The sequence below is a fragment of the Rhizophagus irregularis genome, chromosome 3 (genome assembly GCF_026210795.1).
Source record: "Rhizophagus irregularis chromosome 3, complete sequence".
Taxonomy (NCBI): Eukaryota; Fungi; Glomeromycota; class Glomeromycetes; order Glomerales; family Glomeraceae; genus Rhizophagus; species Rhizophagus irregularis.
The window spans coordinates 764289-783663 of NC_089431.1; the positions used below are offsets into that span (position 1 = coordinate 764289).

Consider the following 19375-nt stretch of genomic DNA (forward strand, 5'->3'; position numbering starts at 1 on the left):
AATTATTTCGGTGGAACTGGAAAGCCATTAAGCAATGGTTTCTTTCATAGGGACCAATGGGCGAAGAAAACGGACAGGAACTTCAGAAGAACAGAAGGTCGTGAATCTATTAACATCAAATTTGGTACCAATAATTTGAGCTTTGAATCATCTTTTCTTAAGCTTCCCGGATGCGTACCAATTGACGTTTGCGCGAGTTTGTTGCAACTTTTCCCCCGTTCAGAGAGAAGATCACTCAAATACTTCTTAGAAGATTGTGGTCTCGACAGCAAAGCCGATTTACCTATGAGCAAATTATGGAAGTACTATTCAGAAGCGAGGGGTAGGATTTCAGACTCTTCTACTGAAAATATGCACGAAATAGCTAATTACTGTACCATAGACGCCTTACGTTGTCAGGAGCTCGCGGTCAGGCATAATATAATAAATGATTATAGAGAAGTTGCTTCGATAGCATATATAACTCTATTTGATACACATTATTATGCCATAGGGACAAAAGTATCCAACCTCTTGGGTGCGGAAGCATGGACCCAGGACATACTATTTAGCATGAAAACTTCCGATCAGAAAGCATCTGGGAAGTTTCCGGGAGCATATGTTTTCCCGCCAGTAAAGGGTCTTGAAAATAAACGTCCTGTCACAGGTTTGGACTTCACTTCCTTATACCCTAGCATAATTATGACTTACAACCTCTCACCCGAGAAGATGGTCTCAACACTTTCGGAAGCAGATGAGTTAGAAAGAGAGAATAAAGTACTCCACAATATCGAGTTCAAGTATAATGGTAATCCTATACGAGCCTGGACTATACGGCATGGGAATAAGCCTGATCAGAAAGGTCTTTTCCCAAAGATATTGGAGAGATTGGGGAGAATGCGAAATGAAATAAAAGCCCAGCTAAAGCCTATTGGAAAGAAAAAGGAATATATGGGAAAGGTCAAAAGTAGAATGGATGGATCCCAAAGGGATCATGCCAGCGGATCTATCTCAATAGCGGATGCAATCAAAGATGTTTTGTCCTCGACGAAGAATGTGAAGAAGCGTACTGAGATGGTTAAAATCTTAGATCCTTTTATTGATTTATCATATGATAATTTTATAAAAGAATACAGTTCTGTCTGCTTTGCCTATGATTCTTTAAATTCTAAGCAGAAAGCCATTAAATTGTATATGAATTCATTCTATGGTGTGACGGGCAGAAGTGGCTCCCCATTCTACATACTCGAACTTGCTAAAGGTGTTACTTCGGCTGGGCAAGAAATTATCAAACGTGTTGCAGAGTACGTTAGAAAGAAAGGCTTTAGGATAAAATACGGTGATACCGATTCCTTATATCTCATTTGTCCAGATTCCTGCTATGAAAAATACGATCTGGCTTATAATGATGGGAAGGGAGAAATCTTTAAACTAGAGTATTGGACCGAGATGGTCAAGACTACTATGGGTGTAATGGAAAAATTGCGCAATGATGTGAATACTTTCCTCAGGCTCAAGACTAGATCAGATAATCTTAAAATGGCCTACGAGGAAGTACTATTTCCAGTAGCGTTTACCGGAAAGAAAAAATATTTTGGCATTGACCATGAAGAGACTCCTAACTTCGAACCAAGAGAGCCTTTTATAAGGGGAATAGATACTGTGAAGCAGGGTAAATCCCAAGTTTTCAAAACTATAGGGGATCGTATTATGCGAAGGGCTATGGATATTAATAACGTCCAATCACTCCATGAGATTGTTGAAGACGTTCTCAGGGATGCTATAATTAATCATGAGCAGTGGAATTTTGAACAATTTATAGAGACTGATGCTTGGAAACCCGATAAAGATAACAAAGCTGTTCAGCGTTTTATAGGACGAATGAAAGGAAAATATGATACTAAGATTCTGGTACCAGGTGGGCGCTTTAGTTACGTAGTAACTCATCCAGATATGACTTTTGATTTACATGGTAGAAAGTTAGAACCAACTAAAGGCGAGAAAATGGAATTTGTGGATGTAGCTAAGGAATTGGGTAAGGAGTTAGATTTATATCATTATTACGAAAAAACTATCATTGGTCTCTGTGCCCGATTTATCATGTATGATAAAAGACATGAGCCGACCCCCTCAGATAAAATAATGCAAATTAAGGATCCGGATGAGAAATATAAGCAAATAGATGACCATGCTCAAAAGAAAGCCAAATCATGGCTTGAGGGTTTTGTGAAGGAGAATATTATAGTTAATGGTATTACTTCCAAGATGATGGTATCCCGTGGAAATGCTTATAAACGCGCCTATAGAAACGCTGTCATAGAAGCACAAGAAATGTTGTATCAAAAGATAGGTAGTTCATATGAAATATTTCATGGTAAATGGCTTAGCTATGAGATTTTCATGGCAAGCAACCCTATCGAGGTATTATGGGAGACATTTATGAAATGCGCTAGGAAAATTTCAAAAGATAAAAACCTCTCAGTAGATGACGAAATGAGGGAAAAAATATGCTCTGATTTTGCTCAATATCCTAGCGAGCTTGCAAAATGTATTGAAGAGTATAATTTATTCTTTCACAAATTGGTCTATCATATGCGTTATAAAGAGCATGTATCAATTCCAGAAGAAATCGGCCCAGTTTCATCCATGCGAAAAAATGAGATAATTGCTGACCTACCTACCTTACCTCATATATCAGAAATTGGGGCACTAGATGAGATTAGTAATTTATGGTATTTCCATCTTGAGGATGTGACCGAAAGCACTTAGATAAGTTATATTGTCAAGTATTCTTAGCTGAAATTGCCACACCTCTGCTAGAATACTTGCAACATTATTTATGACCGCATATTTTTTCTCGTGCAATAATACTGGCTAATATCAATTCCTATAATCGATCTTCCGACCCTGAACATGAGAGATCCATCCCTCCGATCATACAGCCCGACCTCGGAAATGTCTGGAGATGATCATTAGTATTTTAATTTGGCAAAACCGTATCCTTGAGATACGATCAGCCGAAAAATCCACATATTTTAAAGATAAGCTTTATTGGTATAATGGCCGAACTATGTGACCAAGTTTCCCAGTACATAGGCTTCGAACCCAACAAAATCCATCTCCCGATCACAGAAGATGATAGATGGTTATTTCGCAAAATAATAGCGGATCAGGAAGGGATGAGAGATATCGTAATGGATGACTATCAATATTTACTACAACACGGTCATAATGGTAAGGGAGGTAACCGGATCTATATTGGATGGTTGTTTGCATGTACACTGGCCTAAGCTAAAAAGATATTAATAAATCCGCCCGAAGATTTATCAAAAAAGGTATTAGCCCACATCCAAAGAAGATTTAGAGAAGTCCCGCTTGCGCCAGTACTTATACGGTAGTCGATTAGGTATTGAGATAATAAATATCCGGCCTATTTATATATTTTTCGTGTGTGAAGTATCGGTCACTTTCTTTCGGCTTGGCGCTCCACATATTCCATATTTTTTTCCCGATCACAAACCATATAATTGCAATCAGTAGTAAGGTAAGTATGGAATATATTAACATAGGCGACATTAAGGAGTCCGCAACAATAGGAATAGCTGGTAGTAGAGGTATTGATTGGGTCGATGATACCATTTCTGCGCCACCTGCGGAAATAATTTGGGATGAATCATTCATAGGCGGGGGTGGAGGGGATATTTCATTATTTTCCTTCAATTCTAACTGGTCTCTGAGGGACTTATTTTCTTCCATTAAATTTGATTGTGCCGAATACAAAGCATCTATTTCCCGACTGGTTATCTCATGTGTCGCTTCTATCCCTTTTTCCATACATTCTATTGTATATTCTTTTGAATTATGGTCCTCCTTCGCTCGTTCAAATTCAAGCCTGAGGGATTCTATTTCAGATGAGCTTATTTGGGCCGGCTCCCCTCCCGTTACATCCAAATCATGATATGTACGCTCTAGATCTATGTCCTCCAACTTACCTTCCAATTCACGTATTTTAGTTTCAAGAGAAAGAATCTGGACCTTGTCAACGGACAAAGCTTTCTGGGCCAAAGTTGCCTCTCTCTTCAGTGTTTTAATCGAAGATTTGAGCGATTTGACTTCGGCTTCAAGCTCACGTTGTCTCTCAGAATGAGACTTTCGTTCGGAAATAAGTTGGAATCCAACCTTAGTACTGGACGCAATTAACTGGCTAGCTTTATTTCCCATATCAGCATAGATTCGCTGGAACTCCTTTTCCCGCTCATTGTACTTATCTACCAGCTTTCCACTGAGATCGTTAATCTCAGAGTTAAATTCAGTAACAGATCTTATTTTTTTTTCGAGCTCTTGCTCATATACACTACCCAGCCGATGTCCTCTATCTTTTATATCTTTCAGTGTGTACACATTAGACATAATATTAGCATGGTTATATAATAGAAAAAAAATGCATGAATAAATTTCCGAGATAATAGACATAATCTGTTTATTCAGAATAATATAATCTTTCTAAATATCCTATTTATCCTATTTATCCTATACATCCGACCTATATATTCTATATATCCTGTATATCCTATTTATCCTATATATTCAGAATAATACATTCTTTCTATATATCTTATTTAATAAATTATTTCAGAACATTATATTAGATATAAAAAAAATATTGCTACTATGGTTAGGCAACGCATGAAATGTAATGCCCCTCCTTTTTCACTAGCCGATTACGATTATATTATGCAATGTGCTGAAAAAAGCCCTAGAACTGAAGTTTTAAAGGAATTAACAGATAAATATCACACATCACAAAAACGAATCTATCAGATCTGGAGAGGTGAAGAAAAAAATAGGGTTGCGTGGAATCAACCAATTCATATACCAACAGCTTCACTTTCTAATATAAATGTTGTGAGTAGGCAGACCGAGCCAGAGATCCAAGGCCAAGATGTTTCTCCATTTACAGAACTGGAAAAACAAATACGTGATGCTAAGAAAGAGCCTAGCAAATCTATTGATCCAGTTTTGGAAGAAAGTGGAAAGGCGAAAAAGACTGGAGGGAAGAAATCGAAGTCCAAATCTGCCTCAGCAGAGCTAATTCCATCTCCCATTCAGACTCAACTGATCCCCATATCGCATGAGAAGATAGTTGAAAATAGCATAAAAACTATAACGAATATTAAGAATATAGTAGAAAAATAACTTGCTTATTCCTGTTTTTTTCTCATAAATTCGAAAAAATGATGATGAAGCTTTTTCACCTTTCCTGATCACCTATTTTCCACCCCGCAGTCCTTGGACGAGGGGGCGAGAAGTTCACTATAGCGTGTCTGTAATCTTTCACAATACTCATTGATTTCTGCATTATACTTAAAAGTGCTATATAGCATTTTTTCGAGCTCCTCATAACTCACCTTTTTTTTAAATGTATCATCCTCGCCTGCCATTAAGGCGCTTTGCAAGTCCTGCGAGTCTTGAGAAACTTTGTCCAGAATCGATGAATCATCACATTCGGAAGTAGCGGTCGCACAATTCACCTCGAGCTTGTTCTTGACCTTATGCATAGTGACCGGAATAATATAATCTTTTCCATCGAAAGGAATCTTTAGCTCATCGGTTTTCCAGTCCATTGCGCAACCATATTTCTTTAAAAGACGATTAGAAAATATTAATGTCGGCTTGTGATAATCTACAACTACAAAATCTTCATGGATGGTGCACCCAGGAGCTAAAGTGATAGGCAGATTGCGGACAACACCAATAGTTTCAACTGGAACAGTAGATATACCGCTAAGGTCATATTTTTCAGATTTATCTATTTTAACCTTAATACGATCGACAATGTTTTTTGTTATAATCGGGGGTTCTGCTCCAGAGTCAACAGTCATAGCTGGGATCTTTAGGCGACCGATTTTGCACTTTATAGTAGTGGTGCTTGTAGGTGGCTCCTTCTTTTTGACGAAATTGATCTCCATAGGTTCATCCAAAGACTCCTCTTCATCTGAGTCAGGAGATATATTTTCAGCAAATGAGGGGGTATCTCTTTGAGGTTCTTTCTTCGGCTCCATAGGAGCCACTATCTGTTTGGACATAATGAAACTGGAATCTTGGAAAAAATGTGGGGGGAAGATTAGTTTAAGCTCACTATGAAGGACTTTACGAATAGTCTCCTCTAGTGGTATTTCTCTCAGCTTGGCACTAGACATCTCTTTAGAGGATAATTTCTCGGATTCACTCCCCTTCTTCACTTTTTTTTTGTCTTGGCAATATTAACAGTAATATCGCCTCCAAAATCGGAAGAATCATCTGAACTTGAATCAGAATCAGAACTATCGTTAGATGAGGTATTGGAAGAAGAATCTGAATCTGAATCTGGTTCTATAGCGAGATTAACCTTACCCTTTTTAGACTTCTTACTTTTCTTTTTCTTCTTTACAGAGCACTTACGAGAAGTGTGTCCAAATCTACCGCACTTAGAACATTTCTTAATGGCACTTTTAACGGCGGATTTGATAGCATTTATTGTGGCACTATTTAGTGTCATGCCAGCCATACTGTCAGTAATATCATCCACAAGATCATAATTATAATCATCGCTAGGGGCTACGCTACCTTTCCCTCTTAATAGTTCACTTAAAAATCGTCTAATAATAAGGTCTTCCCCTCTCTTATTGGCCGATTTTTTACTATTATCTAGAGTCTTAGTTGCTCGAGACATAGTCTCTTGAAAGGATTTAGCTATGGCTTCTTGTAAATCAGCCTTAGTGATATTTTCCTGACCAGAAGAAGATACCGGTGATAGATTTGGCACCGATTGTTGTAACGCCTGAATCCTACTATTTACAATCCTATCAATATCTTCTGTAGTAATATTCTGGTGGGCAGGCGCTTTTGGTTTTGTCTTGATAATTGGCTGGTTATAAATATCCTCACCCAGAAGCAAATTATTCCTTTCTGTTTCAATCTCTTCCAGTGTCTCAATCAATTCATCATTTAAAGGTCTGTTTAAACCCAGTCGTTTCATTTCCAGCTTGTTTTCAGGAGTCAAGCCACGTATAAATTGTATTCTTTTTTCACGATCAGATATTCGAGCCCAGCTAGCATATTTATTTATCTTTCTATAGTAATTTCTAACTGAATCAGATCCTTGAGTCAAAGTGCCAAAGATCAATTCCTGTTGCTCTCGAACAACTGTAGGATAATTCCTTTTAAACCAATAGATAACCTGACTAATATTGATATCAGGAAGGACTATATGATTGTTATTATTTAAAGCTCCATTCGGGGCATTAGTTGCTGTACCAGCATCGACGAGACACCCACCAGCAAGAGACCAATCTTCATCTGCGTGAACATTATGTGCTGGGATAACTGTAGCGCCAGTAGCTCCAGCTGGCAATCCTGGTGGTGGAGTACCATCAGGCGCATTAATCATGGCGGCCGTTATGTTAGCATTATTTAGGGCCACTACGGCGGCCATATTTGCTAAAGCATTCCCACATCTTACATGATTCAATCGCCATTTTTTACCTTTAAGCTTATCTTCAGCCCAACGTGATAGGACCCCGGAAAATACTTATATATGTAAGGTACCAAGGTGCTTAGCCAACATAGAAAAATTTTATGATGTAAGAATTTTATAATGCTTAATTTTGAGAAAATTTTATACTATGTAAGATAATTAAATTGCATATTTTTGGTATTATTTTAAAATACTAAGAGTTTTTAGTTGCTTATTTTTCATATTTATAGAACTTTTTAAAATATTATATATTGAATTTATAATTAATTTTTATTTTATTTTCACTAACGGTGAGTGTTGATTTTGTACTACATTTCACAATTTTATATAAATACATAAACAAAATTTTTTTTTGATGAAATTTCAGTTTTTTTTTTCAATGTTTTATTAATTATCTTTCAACATGTATAATATAGTAATTTTATATTAAAAATAATACACTGAGTTTAATAAAAATTAAAAAGATACTATTTATTTTGTTAAATAAAATTACTGTAAATATGTTTTACTTTAATATATAATTTCACTACTCACCACTTTGGTTATATCAAATTGTCTTTTATGCTTAAGTAAGGTTGTTCAGCAAGTTAAATCTACTTGTATTTTAATTCTCATAAGGCTAAGTATGATATTTATATAGAAAAGCATATTTTTATAACGGTAATAACTTTTAAATTTTTCACTTTTTCGTCTACAACTTCAGAGCGTAATTACACCACTTCAGTCAAATGAAATCGACTTTCTAAATTAATTGAAAGTTGTTCAGCAAGGTCGAAACTACTTATATATTAATTTTCATGAGTGTGGGTATAATACTTATGGAGAAAAGTGCATTTTTCATAACGGTACTAACTTCCGAATTTTTCATTTCTCCGTTTACAACTTCAGAGCGTAATTACACCACTTTGGCCAAATGAAATCGACTTTCTAAATTAATTGAAAATTGTTCAGCAAGGTCGAAACTACTTACATATTAATTTTTATGGGTGTAAGTATAATACTTATGGAGAAATTTACATTTTTTGTAATAGTATTAATTTCGAATTTTTCTTTTACTGTTTATTAACTTTATTAATTGAATATTGTTAATCTACTTGTATATTATGTTTAGTTTAGCTTCACAATGTATTGATCATATTTAAAATTGGATTTAATAAAATATATTAAATTAATAAATATATTTTATAAATTATATGTGTTATAATAAAAATTTAATTAGGTTAGAAGATTGATTTGCTTATTTTTATATAATTTTTAAGGTTAGATATCAACAATGCTTAGTGATCATAGTAAAAACCTATGCTTAGAGCTACTAATAAAAAATATTTTTGGGACCTTACCTATATAAGTATTTTCCGGGGTCCTAACGTGATGCCTCATCTGTCAAGCAGGACCAGAATAGCTCTAAAGCTCTCTGTTTACCACCTGCATTAGCAGTAGTGATATTGGCCGCCGTAAGATAGAGTCTGTAATCTTTTATGAATTCATCTATATCTTCATCCGCTCTACCTGAGAATCTTTTTGGTGCATATCCTGCCATCCTTAAATGTGGAAGATTATTTTGTAATGCGAATATTTGTCCTTGCAAATTTAAATTATTCTGGCGTTCTGCTTGGGTCTTATTTTTCCATTTCTCATATCGCTCATATAACCTGTCTCGATTAAATTCTAACAGACCTATATCCCCTCTACTTAGCTGTAAGTGGTGGGCATTTCGCTGATACAATAATTGTAAGGCAAATTTTTCTTGTATCAGTACACCTATACGGGTTTGCTTTCTTACTATATTACCTATCATTCTATTTACCTGGTTTTGAGCATTGGTCCGCAACTGATGGAGATCACCAATAACATTAGCCATCCCACCTTCAGCAAGATCTCTTCGCGTAATAGCAAAATCTCGCTCACCTTCTGCATCATAGCGCCTTCTTTACTCACGGACTAAATCCTGATGCAAATTATTCTCTTTTCGACGTATCTGCCTTGTCGCCCTTTTTATTTGGTCTATTAGAATATCTCTGGTCGTTGTCCTATTATTTAGATAACCATCTATAGCATTTGCTAGCTCTGTGATTGTGGCCATATTATCATCGGAATTATACAAGTCCGGAGAATTACCTCTTTCCGGTGAATTTTTTCGTGATGAGATAGTCCTGATCCGGCATCGCAATTTCTTTACCTGCTCCTCGGAATCTACTAACAGACTCTCTATACTAGAAATATGTTTTTCATTATCACGAATATTCTTCTTAGTTTGATATAGTTGCTTTTTTAGGCTGGAGATTTCGGATTTTAGCTCTGCTATCTCCTCTTTCGAAGCATTCTCAAGACGTTCTATCTCACCGTTAAGAGTTTGGATTTCTTGTTCACAATGGACACATTCACGTTCCAGCTCCCTGATCTGCTTTTCATTTTGGCAGTTATTATCAACTTCTGCTTGCAATTCACTACGAAGATGGTAGTTCTCCTCCTTCAGCTCAGCTTTATATTCTTCACATGTTCTTCTCTGCCTTGGATGGGGCCTCCGAAATGCCATTCTTTTTTGTGATTATAAAAGAGAATCAGAATGAGCCAACCACAAATCTTGATAGACCCTATTGAGGCTCAGAGAATTGAAAAAAATATCATATTGCGTGGAATATATTATCGCCCAACTGGCTATCATTCTAATCCCAAATCGTTAAGAGATGCATGTAAAAAAGAGGGGCACCAATTCCGCCTAAGTGAATGTAAAGATTTTTTAGAAAATCAGCAATCACACCAAATCTATATGCCCCCACCAAAACATATCCCTAGAGTCAGTTATGGGAAAATAACACGACCAAATTGTGTCCACCAGTGCGATATAATGTTCCTTACCCACGATTACTACAAAGGTAAGACCTATAAAGCGGTACTTAATATAATAGACTGCGCTTCCCGATATAAGGCTTCGGTTCCACTCACATCGAAGAAAAGTTCAGAAGTCGCTAAAGCATTTAAGAGAAAATATGGAGATCGAAATAACCCATTAACTTGGCCAAAACTTCTTCAATGTGATAATGGGCGAGAATGGATGGGCAAGACCTCTAGGCTAATGCAAGAGCATAATGTCACTATTCGAGTGATTGGTCCATATTCCCATCGAGGTAATGGAATGGTGGAACGTTTCAATAAAACAGAAGGGGAAATGCTCTATAAAATTCAGTATGCTGTTGAGTCTATATCTTCTGATCCAAGATTAATAAGAACATGGGTTAGGCATTTGCCAAAGGTTGTCGATTACCTAAACAATTACCCCACACGCCTTATTAGAGCTCCGGGTACTTCAAAATGGAGATTAGCGCCTTCAGAAGCCATTTTATTGGAAGAGGTTGAATCTAAGCCATCAATATCATCAAAGCGACCTATTGGCAAAGATGAAAATACATTGAAGAAAGGTGATTCAGTTCGCTATCTTCTTGCAAATGCTGAATGGGAGGGAGGAATGGAGAATCAGAAAAGGGCTACAGATCCCACATACTCGCCTTCTATTCATAAAATCCGAAAAATTGTGGTCTCTAAAAAGGAGCCTGTCCTATATTATCTCGGAAGTGATGACGATGAATTTACTCCAAAGCGGGGATTTGTGCGAGAAGAACTCATGCATTTGTCTCGTGATCCTGAGCTTCCCCTCCAAAGAATATTATCTGTAAATTTCGTTTATGTCTCCCCTATCAATAGCGAGTTTGATCATGCTAAAGATTATGCCAGAAGACGTGGTGGTCAGTGTCTAGGAAGGACTGGTCAAATAAATGGTCATGATGTATATCTTTGGTCTTGCGAAAATGGTGTACACCAGTGGGAGTATCCATTAAAATATATCATGAAAAAATTCGAGTGGTGCCCTCTATGCCATCATACTCAAGAGCGTAAATGCCGATATATTTTTGAGGATCTACTAGGCAAGAAATTTCCACCATGTAGGGCTAAGTTCTTAGATGGACTACACTTGGATGGATATAATGAGGAATTACGACTTGCTTTCGAATACCATGGCCCTCAACACTATCATCATAATAGCCTATATCATCGGGAGAATGAAACTTTAGAAATACAAAAGATTCGTGATCAAAAGAAGCGGGATATATGCAAGAAGCAAAATATATGCCTTATCGAAATTCCATACACCGCTGATCTCCTATTCTATATCAGGCATACTCTAATCGAGAAAGGGTTCTTACCAAAGCAATAAGTCGCATGATTTGGGAAACAATGTTCAGACATTTTATAGTATATAGTAATTCAGTGACCCATCACAATGAGAAGAATGGAATATTATATTTATCATCTCGATGAGGTTAAAAGTATGAAGAACACCAATCACCCTGCAAGTCCTGCATTTCCTTTTCGTCTGTTAATCTGCGGTAGATCTGATAGTGAAAAGACCAATATGATCCTTAATCTTCTTCTTGGTAATAAAATCCAGCGATTACATAAGAAAAGAAAAGGGGAAAGATATGTCAAGAATGATGATCTGGTCCTTATCGGGAAGCATATTCATGAACCGAAATGGGTATTGGTCAAAAACTGCTATAAGATATTTGCAAATGCTCCAGAAGCAACTCGGGAGAATGTTACATTTCGGGCCTTAAAGGCGAACGCTATTCCAGATGTAACTAAGTTTTCCTCAGACAGAAATACAGTTGTTGTCTTTGAGGACCTTTGTGCTGAATCAAAAAAGATTCAGGATCAGATTGTCCCATATTTCATTAGCGGGTGACATCAAGGAATATCGAGCATATATGTGAGTCAGAAGTATACGCAAACTCCTAAAATAATCCGTGAAAATATTACGCATTTAGCCCTATGTCGAGGGAGTGGTAGTCGGGACGATATTAGTCGTATTGTGCACCAATACACAGATAATCCAAAAAAAGCATCCAAAATTATTGACAAACATCTGCGGGATCGGAATTTCGTGGTCTTCGATTTTACTAGACCAGTAGATGATCCATTAGCGATTAGGCTAGGTTGGGATACGCCATTAATATTGAATGAGTAGAATCCGACTTCATAGATGCCAGCTCTTTTTCTGCCTCCTGTAACTGCAACTTCAGATCCTCAATTCTGCCTCGTAATTTCTTATTTGCATTAACCCGCTCCCTATATTCCTTTTCTATGTCATGCATAAATTTCTCAAAAGTTCGTCTATTATAATCGATCAGATGCTGGGATAGTACTTTAAGCTCATTCATAACCTGGCGATTATTCTCTTCTTCATGATCGTGCTTTAGTGTCTAGTTCGAAGAACCCCGCCAGGTGCTATCATCAGTTTGGGTTCCATTATCTGCAACGTATATAGTTGATATTTCTTTGAATGGTAATAATGTTGGGCACTCTGGCCAACTTTGGGTTCGTCTCTGGCGCATTAATCTTTTCTGATATCTAATAGCTTCATATTTTAAAAACGACTCTACAATTGGATTAATTTCACTGGCCTCTTTCTCAGATAATGGGTTACGCTTCTGTGATGTGAGACGAATCCATGCCTCATTTATTATGGAAGCTGGTAACTTAGCTAGCAATTCAGAATATGCTTGGTTAAATGCCATTATATATTTATACATGGCGCAAAAAAAATGGAATTCCATGAAATTTCAAAAAAATAGACCACTAGGGTCAGTTTTATTATAATACAAATAATACATTTATGGCCTTTTTATAAATAAGAAGAGACACGCTAGATGGATCAAAAATTTATGTCACACATGCCTAGGCCATAAGGTGTGAACAATATATTATTTTATTAAGGCAATATTCGAGATCTGGGTTAAGGACTAATCTAGAAAATTTGGCAGGTGATACATTTCATCTATAGCGCCTTCGACCAATTTTACTAGGCGATCATGTATGTAGATTATTTAGCATAAAAAATAAAGAATAAGTTATACATTGCACCAGTTAAAAGCAATAGTCTATAATTAAGATATTTCTCAGAATCAGTCAAGTCAGTTAGACAATTGTGATTAGTGTTCCATCCTTCAATCTCAACGCAGTGCCTTTTGGCTGTTTTGCATACCGAGATGAGATAAATATTTCACCTGTATCACTTTTGCAATTCGATAACTGATAAGAAGTTAGTGGAATCATTTCTTGCTTGGCAGGTGAAATATAAGCTGGCTCAAAATTTGGAGCACTAGGCGTGATATAGTTGCATTGTATTTTATTTCTTGCTATGGCCAATCTATCAGATAATTGGCGCCTCTTATGCTTTGAATAGCTTATATAATCATAAAGTTGATCTTGCGGAATATGATAAGGTCTATACAATCCAGCAATAGAATACCATATATCCAAGTTTACAGTGCAACGAATTCCTCTACTAGGCATATTAAGAAACTTCTTTTCCTTAAGAGTATTATCATTTCTAACCGCCTCCCAAACTCGTTTTGCAAAAGTTTCAGGTTGCTTCTTATAGTTCCTATAAGCTCTTTGGATAATCCGAGCACTTCCATCTGGGGTTTTAGCTTTGGAGCATTCATTATCCCAATGGTATTTCATCAAGTCCTCGGATTTAATCTCATATCCATATCTGCACCATCCACTGAAATATGTTTTTTTTGGTTTTATATCGGTAATCTTTACCAATTTCCAGCAATCAAAACAAATAGCCATATTACTCTTATTGATTCTGGGCCGATGATAGTCAGAATCAACCATCTTGCCATTCCCAAATCCTGCAAACAAGCAATGTAGGTGATATATACTAAATCTCTGATTGGCTAATAATTCTTGTAATCGAATTCTGACACTTATGGCCCATGCAATTAGAGACTGACCTGGTTTCACAACTGATAATGTATCATACTCCCACTCTATTCCGATTATTTTTTTGAGGTCAGTACTACAACAGTATTTTACAATATATGCGCTAACATATTTCATATCATATCCAGGACGATTATTAATAGGTTTAGGCACAATCTTATTAAACCACTCATCTAAAATAATATTAGAAGATAATCTGGACATATTTCTTGTTCGAACGAATTATAACGATTTATAGCAATTTATTGATTTATAGCGTTTTTAGCAACTTTTTAGTATCTTATACTAATGGATAACATGTTTCAAATTTGCCGGTTAAGCAGTTTTAATGATTTATAGCGGTTTTATCGATTTGTAGCCAATTTAGAGAGACTAAACTCAAATTCATCTTTCGGGCTAAGCTAATCTTATATTTACATGCGTCTTCGGCTAAATCAGTTTGTGGCATGATGTACTGTATATCGTATCACATGATATCTCTACCAGTTCCCTCAATAGTTCTAGGGTTTCGATAAATCACGAGATGGTTGGCCGTAATCAGATTTCAGATTTTTTCTTTAGCCGGATAGCCTGAAAAATGATTACGAATAAAATGCACATGTTCGAGATGATCGGCTAATTTAGTCATATGGATTCTTATTCGAAATCTTATTGGAAAGAAGTGTGACATTAATGTCACAGCTAAACCAATGAAATCTGGCAAAGTTTTGGAACAGAGTTATGGGTTATGACAATTTATATGCTGAAATGAAAACCAGAAACTTTATGATTTTTGCTCTGAGAGCCGTGACATTAGTGTCACACTACTTTACAAATAAAAAATCAAAAATGGCCGTAGCCAGTCCTAAAAGGACCCTTTATTATCAAGAGTTACACAAAATACATGTAATAGATGTCCCTAATCTCATATGCGAAATAATGATTGCCGGCAAAAATATCCATACCCGAATATTGTTTTGTAAGTATGATAATAGCGTGGCCGGAGACATGACATGCGAAAATAAAGTTGAAAAAATAATGTGAATATATATGCCAATCTTACGTCGCACAGCCCCTATTCCTTCGGCAATAATTTTACCGATATTGCACTGCGCATCTCAGTTGACCCAATCTCGCTTCAAGTTTCGATATAGCAATATAGCATTAGCTGAAAGTAAGATTAGCCAAATTATTATTATATCACTTTACATATGTAAAAATACATCAAAGATTGACTCCAGAACTCTTTAACATATACGCAAATATTATGCTTTATTCTATTTGAAATTCATGCTTTTTGCTTCTTACATTTTAAAATTGAGAAAATATATAATTATATTATTGTTGGATGATTAAATTATTTAACAGTGGACACTTTCAAGATGTTTTATGAGTTCATAAGTGTTGTTGAAAGCATTATTACAATGAGGACAATTGGCTTGAACTTGAGGTTTTGGAGGTACTGGCGGTGGCTGATCAATAAACCCATATATTAATGATAGAGTTTATAGCATAGAAATAAAGAAATAAAGAAATAAGGAATAGCAACGTACCGGATCAATAATTCTATCAATTAAAGACATATCCAACTCAAAACCTGGCAAAACATTTTCACTGCTAATATCTCCCCATCTAGGATTACTACGTCTCCTACCCCTCCTATATATGTAAATTCGCTTATGTTGGGGATCGATCAGCCAGCCAAGCTGGACCACTGTGCTTTGTGTTATGAGTTCTTCTTTAAATCTTTCATCCGCTTCCTTGAATTTTGAATTATCTGTATCCTCTCTGATATCAGCAACTTCAACAAGAAATGTAGGGGTGAAAGGAGCACCCTGGAAGGACCAAGCCTGTGCATCAGTCAGCCGTTGGACTATATGTTGGGGCATGAAAGCAACGTCTGGTGCCCTAATCGCTGTTTCATGATCAACGTTCAACGGTAAAATCAAATCCACCCTGCGATGAAGTGACACCACCACCTTGTTGAGTTTGTATATTCCAGTTGGCCAACTGCCGAGTAATTTCTGCAGCCACTTGTTCTCTACGGCACGGTGTTTGTGGCATGGGTACTAGTTTTCCGTTTTCGTCAAGCTCAAAAAGGTTAACAGGGTGTCCGTCGATTTCCAAAGTATAATTTTTCAGCCGGTTGTTGATATACTCGAACTCTTCCAGAGTGTAGGAGCGTTTGAGGTCTAAATTATTAAGGTCTATTTCTTGGTTACAAGCTTTGGGTGTTTTGGCCATGTTTTGTAAGTGAAAATTTGGGAATAAAAACAATTTTTTTTTAATTTCTCATGCGCCGTCGTTTTATTGATTGATTATCGATTGATAAGACCGATCAAATTGTTTGGCTGTCCTATCTGTCCATGCTCGAAAATAGAAAATACAGTAGATCAAGAATATCTTGCCTTTATTTTTTGGAGATTCTCCTACTTTTTAATATCTCTTGAACTCGAAAGAAGTAACAGGAGTTGAAATTTATCGAGAAAGTGGGGAGAAAAGGAATATAAAAATTTTTTTCTGTCGCACCCTAACGATTGGATCATTTCAGTTGAATTTCACGTGACTTAGCGTTAGCGAATGGGAGTCTTGACTTATGTCAAGAGGATTGTGTAGATGGACGATCCTGTCACAAGAAATTAGTGCAACAGGAATTGATGGACGAGAATCACGTTTTACAGTACTGCATATAAAAAAAAGTATCGTCACATCGCTACTTTTTTACATAACAGGAAGATTCTTTCATGGTACTTTATTAATGAATGACGAGTTAACAGAAAAAAATAAATACAAGTGCAGGACTAGCTCACTGTACACGATAAAGTTTCTATGCTACAATTGCAAACTTAAGTTTTTTGCTTGAAGTATTGCAGGTAAGACAATATTCCAACTTATCTTGGGAATACAACTTCGCTAATTCAGGATCATAAGGGAACTGATTCCCATTTTCGCAGTACCATGAGCCATGTAATCCATAATTCCCATGTTTTCCATCACAAATAGAGCATGGTGAGCTCCACGGCTGAGGTAATGCAAAATTATAATTATCAATTCCCCTAAAACTATTTCGGAATTTCAAGTATGGGAAGTGCTCTAAAACGGACTTGATAATTAACTCTTGATCAGGTTTGGCTTTGAAAGTGATAGGCACTTCTTCCTCACATTGCTCGGGAAAAGATGATGCTTTGTTTTCTGGTATCGAATTTATAACTTCCGATTTATGTACTTCTGATAGTTGCCATGGCTCATTTCCAGTTTCTTTTTTATATCTTTTGTACAATTTGGAACGAATCTTATCTGTCAAAATACTTGGTAACCCAGCTAATTTGGCATGCCAATTCAGATATTCAGAAGTTAATATTTTATCGGGCTTGGTCATGTTACCTTTTTCTATAATTGCAAATCAATCTAATTAGGTATTAGCTGATATGTGTAAAAAAATAAATAATAAAGCAAATGTAGTCTCAAAATGACCTGACTATGCAACTATCTCAATTTCGCGCTGTTCACATTTAATAAAATAGGATCTGGTTTCATATCTACCTTCTATACCATCCTCATCATCATGATCTAACTTACATAATGGACATGAAGTCTCGTCGGTAATTCCATAATAATCGAACTTTTCACTACTAAATTCTCTATATAAATTAGGATATTGGTCCAATGCTTTGTTGCGAAAATAGGTGCGGTCATAAGTTGGACTATTGGGTTGAGAAATAGGTGGTATCACCTCTACCTTGGTATCAAATTTTTTCGGGGCAGATTCATTGGGAACTTGAGATTCAGTAGGCGCATCCGAAATGGTGATATGTGATAAGTCAGAATTTTTCTTATCACTTTGTGAACTTGGTTCACAAAGTTGTGTCTCCATATGAATGCTATAATCAAAGGGTATATTGTCAATAATATACTGGATGTCTTCATACGTCATTTTTGAGATAGAATCAGCGGAGAAGGAATGAATTCGCTTTATTTTATCCATACCTATTGCATTAAAAAGTGTATAGAGCTTCTTGGCCTGCTCGATTCTTTTCCGTAAAAGTGCATCAGAAGTACCAGTAGGAAGCTGAGCTTTAACTTCTATATTTAGAATTCTACTGACTGTATTAGACCCCGGATCGACTTGTTTTTCAGATGCGATCTCACCTCGCCTCTGGATAAGAGCTTTCCCAAATTGACAGTAACAAAAGATAGCTTCTTGGGTCGCACGATCAGCAAGGATTACGGCATCACAAAGTTTTTCATATAAAAGAGAAAAGGTTGGCGTTCTCATTTCTACTGCTAAGGGATCACAGCTTCGTATTGTTTTCTCTAGGCAAACATCCAAAGAATTCGAGCCTAGCTCATCTATAATATTGGAACAATTGGTGCTTGAATCCGATTCTCTTTGGGAAGATACTGAAAGTATCGAATCATCCGAGGTTACTTCAGTGACCGCCCCCTCGGACACTTCCTGAATGAATTTTTCCCTTTGTTTTTTCTGATTTTCCTTACGAAGTGCCCTTTTGTCGACTGATACCTGTTTACCTTTTTCAGGAGAGATGGATTCCACTTTTGCAAGCTTCTCATCCCGCTTTCTCTGCCTTATCCCATCACTAACAATTTTCTTATTCACTTCATCCAGAAAAGAGTCCATCATCTTTTCCTCCGACGACTTGGAATTGACAGATACCACTTCATTCGCTATTACGGAGTCTGGTATGTCAGCAAGTTTTTTGGGAGAGGAATCCTTTCGTGGATGCCTAGAATCTTCTTCCAGCTTTGCAACTCTAGCCTTAAGCTCAGCATTCTCAGCATCACGCCTGACATTTTCAACATCACGTCTAGTATTCTCGACGGCAGTATCTATTCTAGCTTTTTCTAATTCCTCGATTCTATTCCTGAGCTCGGCCCTTAACTTTGTAATCTCATCCTTGGCCTCGTCATACTTGACCTTAAACTCAGCATTCTCAGCCATAAGTCTGGCGTTTTCTTGCCTAAGTAAGTCCATCTCGGATGTCATTTTCGAAAATAATTTTATACACTGTATATTTACATTCAAAATAAAAAATTCACGTGATTCCACTTTGTGAACTTAGTTCACGAAGAAAAATTTCCAAAAAAAAAAAT

The 19375-nt window shown here is 36.5% G+C and overlaps 10 protein-coding genes across 10 annotated transcripts; 2 read left to right on the plus strand and 8 right to left on the minus strand.

Moving 5' to 3' along the window:
- Positions 1 to 3701: 3701 nt before the first annotated feature.
- Positions 3702 to 4389, minus strand: OCT59_020210 (uncharacterized protein; the record flags this gene model as incomplete). Its single annotated transcript, XM_066149034.1, has 2 exons — positions 3702 to 3712; positions 3777 to 4389. The coding sequence occupies 2 exons, from the start codon at positions 4387 to 4389 to the stop codon at positions 3702 to 3704; spliced, it is 624 nt and encodes a 207-aa protein (XP_065989986.1).
- A 261-nt stretch (positions 4390 to 4650) lies between these two features.
- On the plus strand, positions 4651 to 5175 carry OCT59_020211 (uncharacterized protein; the record flags this gene model as incomplete). The annotated part of the gene is made up of 1 exon (XM_066149035.1): positions 4651 to 5175. The coding sequence occupies one exon, from the start codon at positions 4651 to 4653 to the stop codon at positions 5173 to 5175; it is 525 nt and encodes a 174-aa protein (XP_065989987.1).
- Positions 5176 to 5243: 68 nt separating this feature from the next.
- Positions 5244 to 6179, minus strand: OCT59_020212 (uncharacterized protein; the record flags this gene model as incomplete). Its single annotated transcript, XM_066149036.1, has 1 exon — positions 5244 to 6179. The coding sequence occupies one exon, from the start codon at positions 6177 to 6179 to the stop codon at positions 5244 to 5246; it is 936 nt and encodes a 311-aa protein (XP_065989988.1).
- A 38-nt stretch (positions 6180 to 6217) lies between these two features.
- OCT59_020213 (uncharacterized protein) lies at positions 6218 to 7453 on the minus strand (the record flags this gene model as incomplete). Its single annotated transcript, XM_066149037.1, has 1 exon — positions 6218 to 7453. The coding sequence occupies one exon, from the start codon at positions 7451 to 7453 to the stop codon at positions 6218 to 6220; it is 1236 nt and encodes a 411-aa protein (XP_065989989.1).
- Positions 7454 to 10664: 3211 nt separating this feature from the next.
- Positions 10665 to 11454, plus strand: OCT59_020214 (uncharacterized protein; the record flags this gene model as incomplete). Its single annotated transcript, XM_066149038.1, has 2 exons — positions 10665 to 11385; positions 11441 to 11454. 2 exons carry the CDS (start codon positions 10665 to 10667, stop codon positions 11452 to 11454), a joined length of 735 nt encoding a protein of 244 aa, XP_065989990.1.
- A 1299-nt stretch (positions 11455 to 12753) lies between these two features.
- Positions 12754 to 13083, minus strand: OCT59_020215 (uncharacterized protein; the record flags this gene model as incomplete). The annotated part of the gene is made up of 1 exon (XM_066149039.1): positions 12754 to 13083. The coding sequence occupies one exon, from the start codon at positions 13081 to 13083 to the stop codon at positions 12754 to 12756; it is 330 nt and encodes a 109-aa protein (XP_065989991.1).
- Positions 13084 to 13468: 385 nt separating this feature from the next.
- On the minus strand, positions 13469 to 14488 carry OCT59_020216 (uncharacterized protein; the record flags this gene model as incomplete). Its single annotated transcript, XM_066149040.1, has 1 exon — positions 13469 to 14488. One exon carries the CDS (start codon positions 14486 to 14488, stop codon positions 13469 to 13471), a length of 1020 nt encoding a protein of 339 aa, XP_065989992.1.
- A 1701-nt stretch (positions 14489 to 16189) lies between these two features.
- On the minus strand, positions 16190 to 16507 carry OCT59_020217 (uncharacterized protein; the record flags this gene model as incomplete). Its single annotated transcript, XM_066149041.1, has 1 exon — positions 16190 to 16507. One exon carries the CDS (start codon positions 16505 to 16507, stop codon positions 16190 to 16192), a length of 318 nt encoding a protein of 105 aa, XP_065989993.1.
- Positions 16508 to 17090: 583 nt separating this feature from the next.
- OCT59_020218 (uncharacterized protein) lies at positions 17091 to 17642 on the minus strand (the record flags this gene model as incomplete). Its single annotated transcript, XM_025325569.2, has 1 exon — positions 17091 to 17642. The coding sequence occupies one exon, from the start codon at positions 17640 to 17642 to the stop codon at positions 17091 to 17093; it is 552 nt and encodes a 183-aa protein (XP_025180665.2).
- A 99-nt stretch (positions 17643 to 17741) lies between these two features.
- OCT59_020219 (uncharacterized protein) lies at positions 17742 to 18905 on the minus strand (the record flags this gene model as incomplete). Its single annotated transcript, XM_066149042.1, has 1 exon — positions 17742 to 18905. One exon carries the CDS (start codon positions 18903 to 18905, stop codon positions 17742 to 17744), a length of 1164 nt encoding a protein of 387 aa, XP_065989994.1.
- Positions 18906 to 19375: the final 470 nt, after the last annotated feature.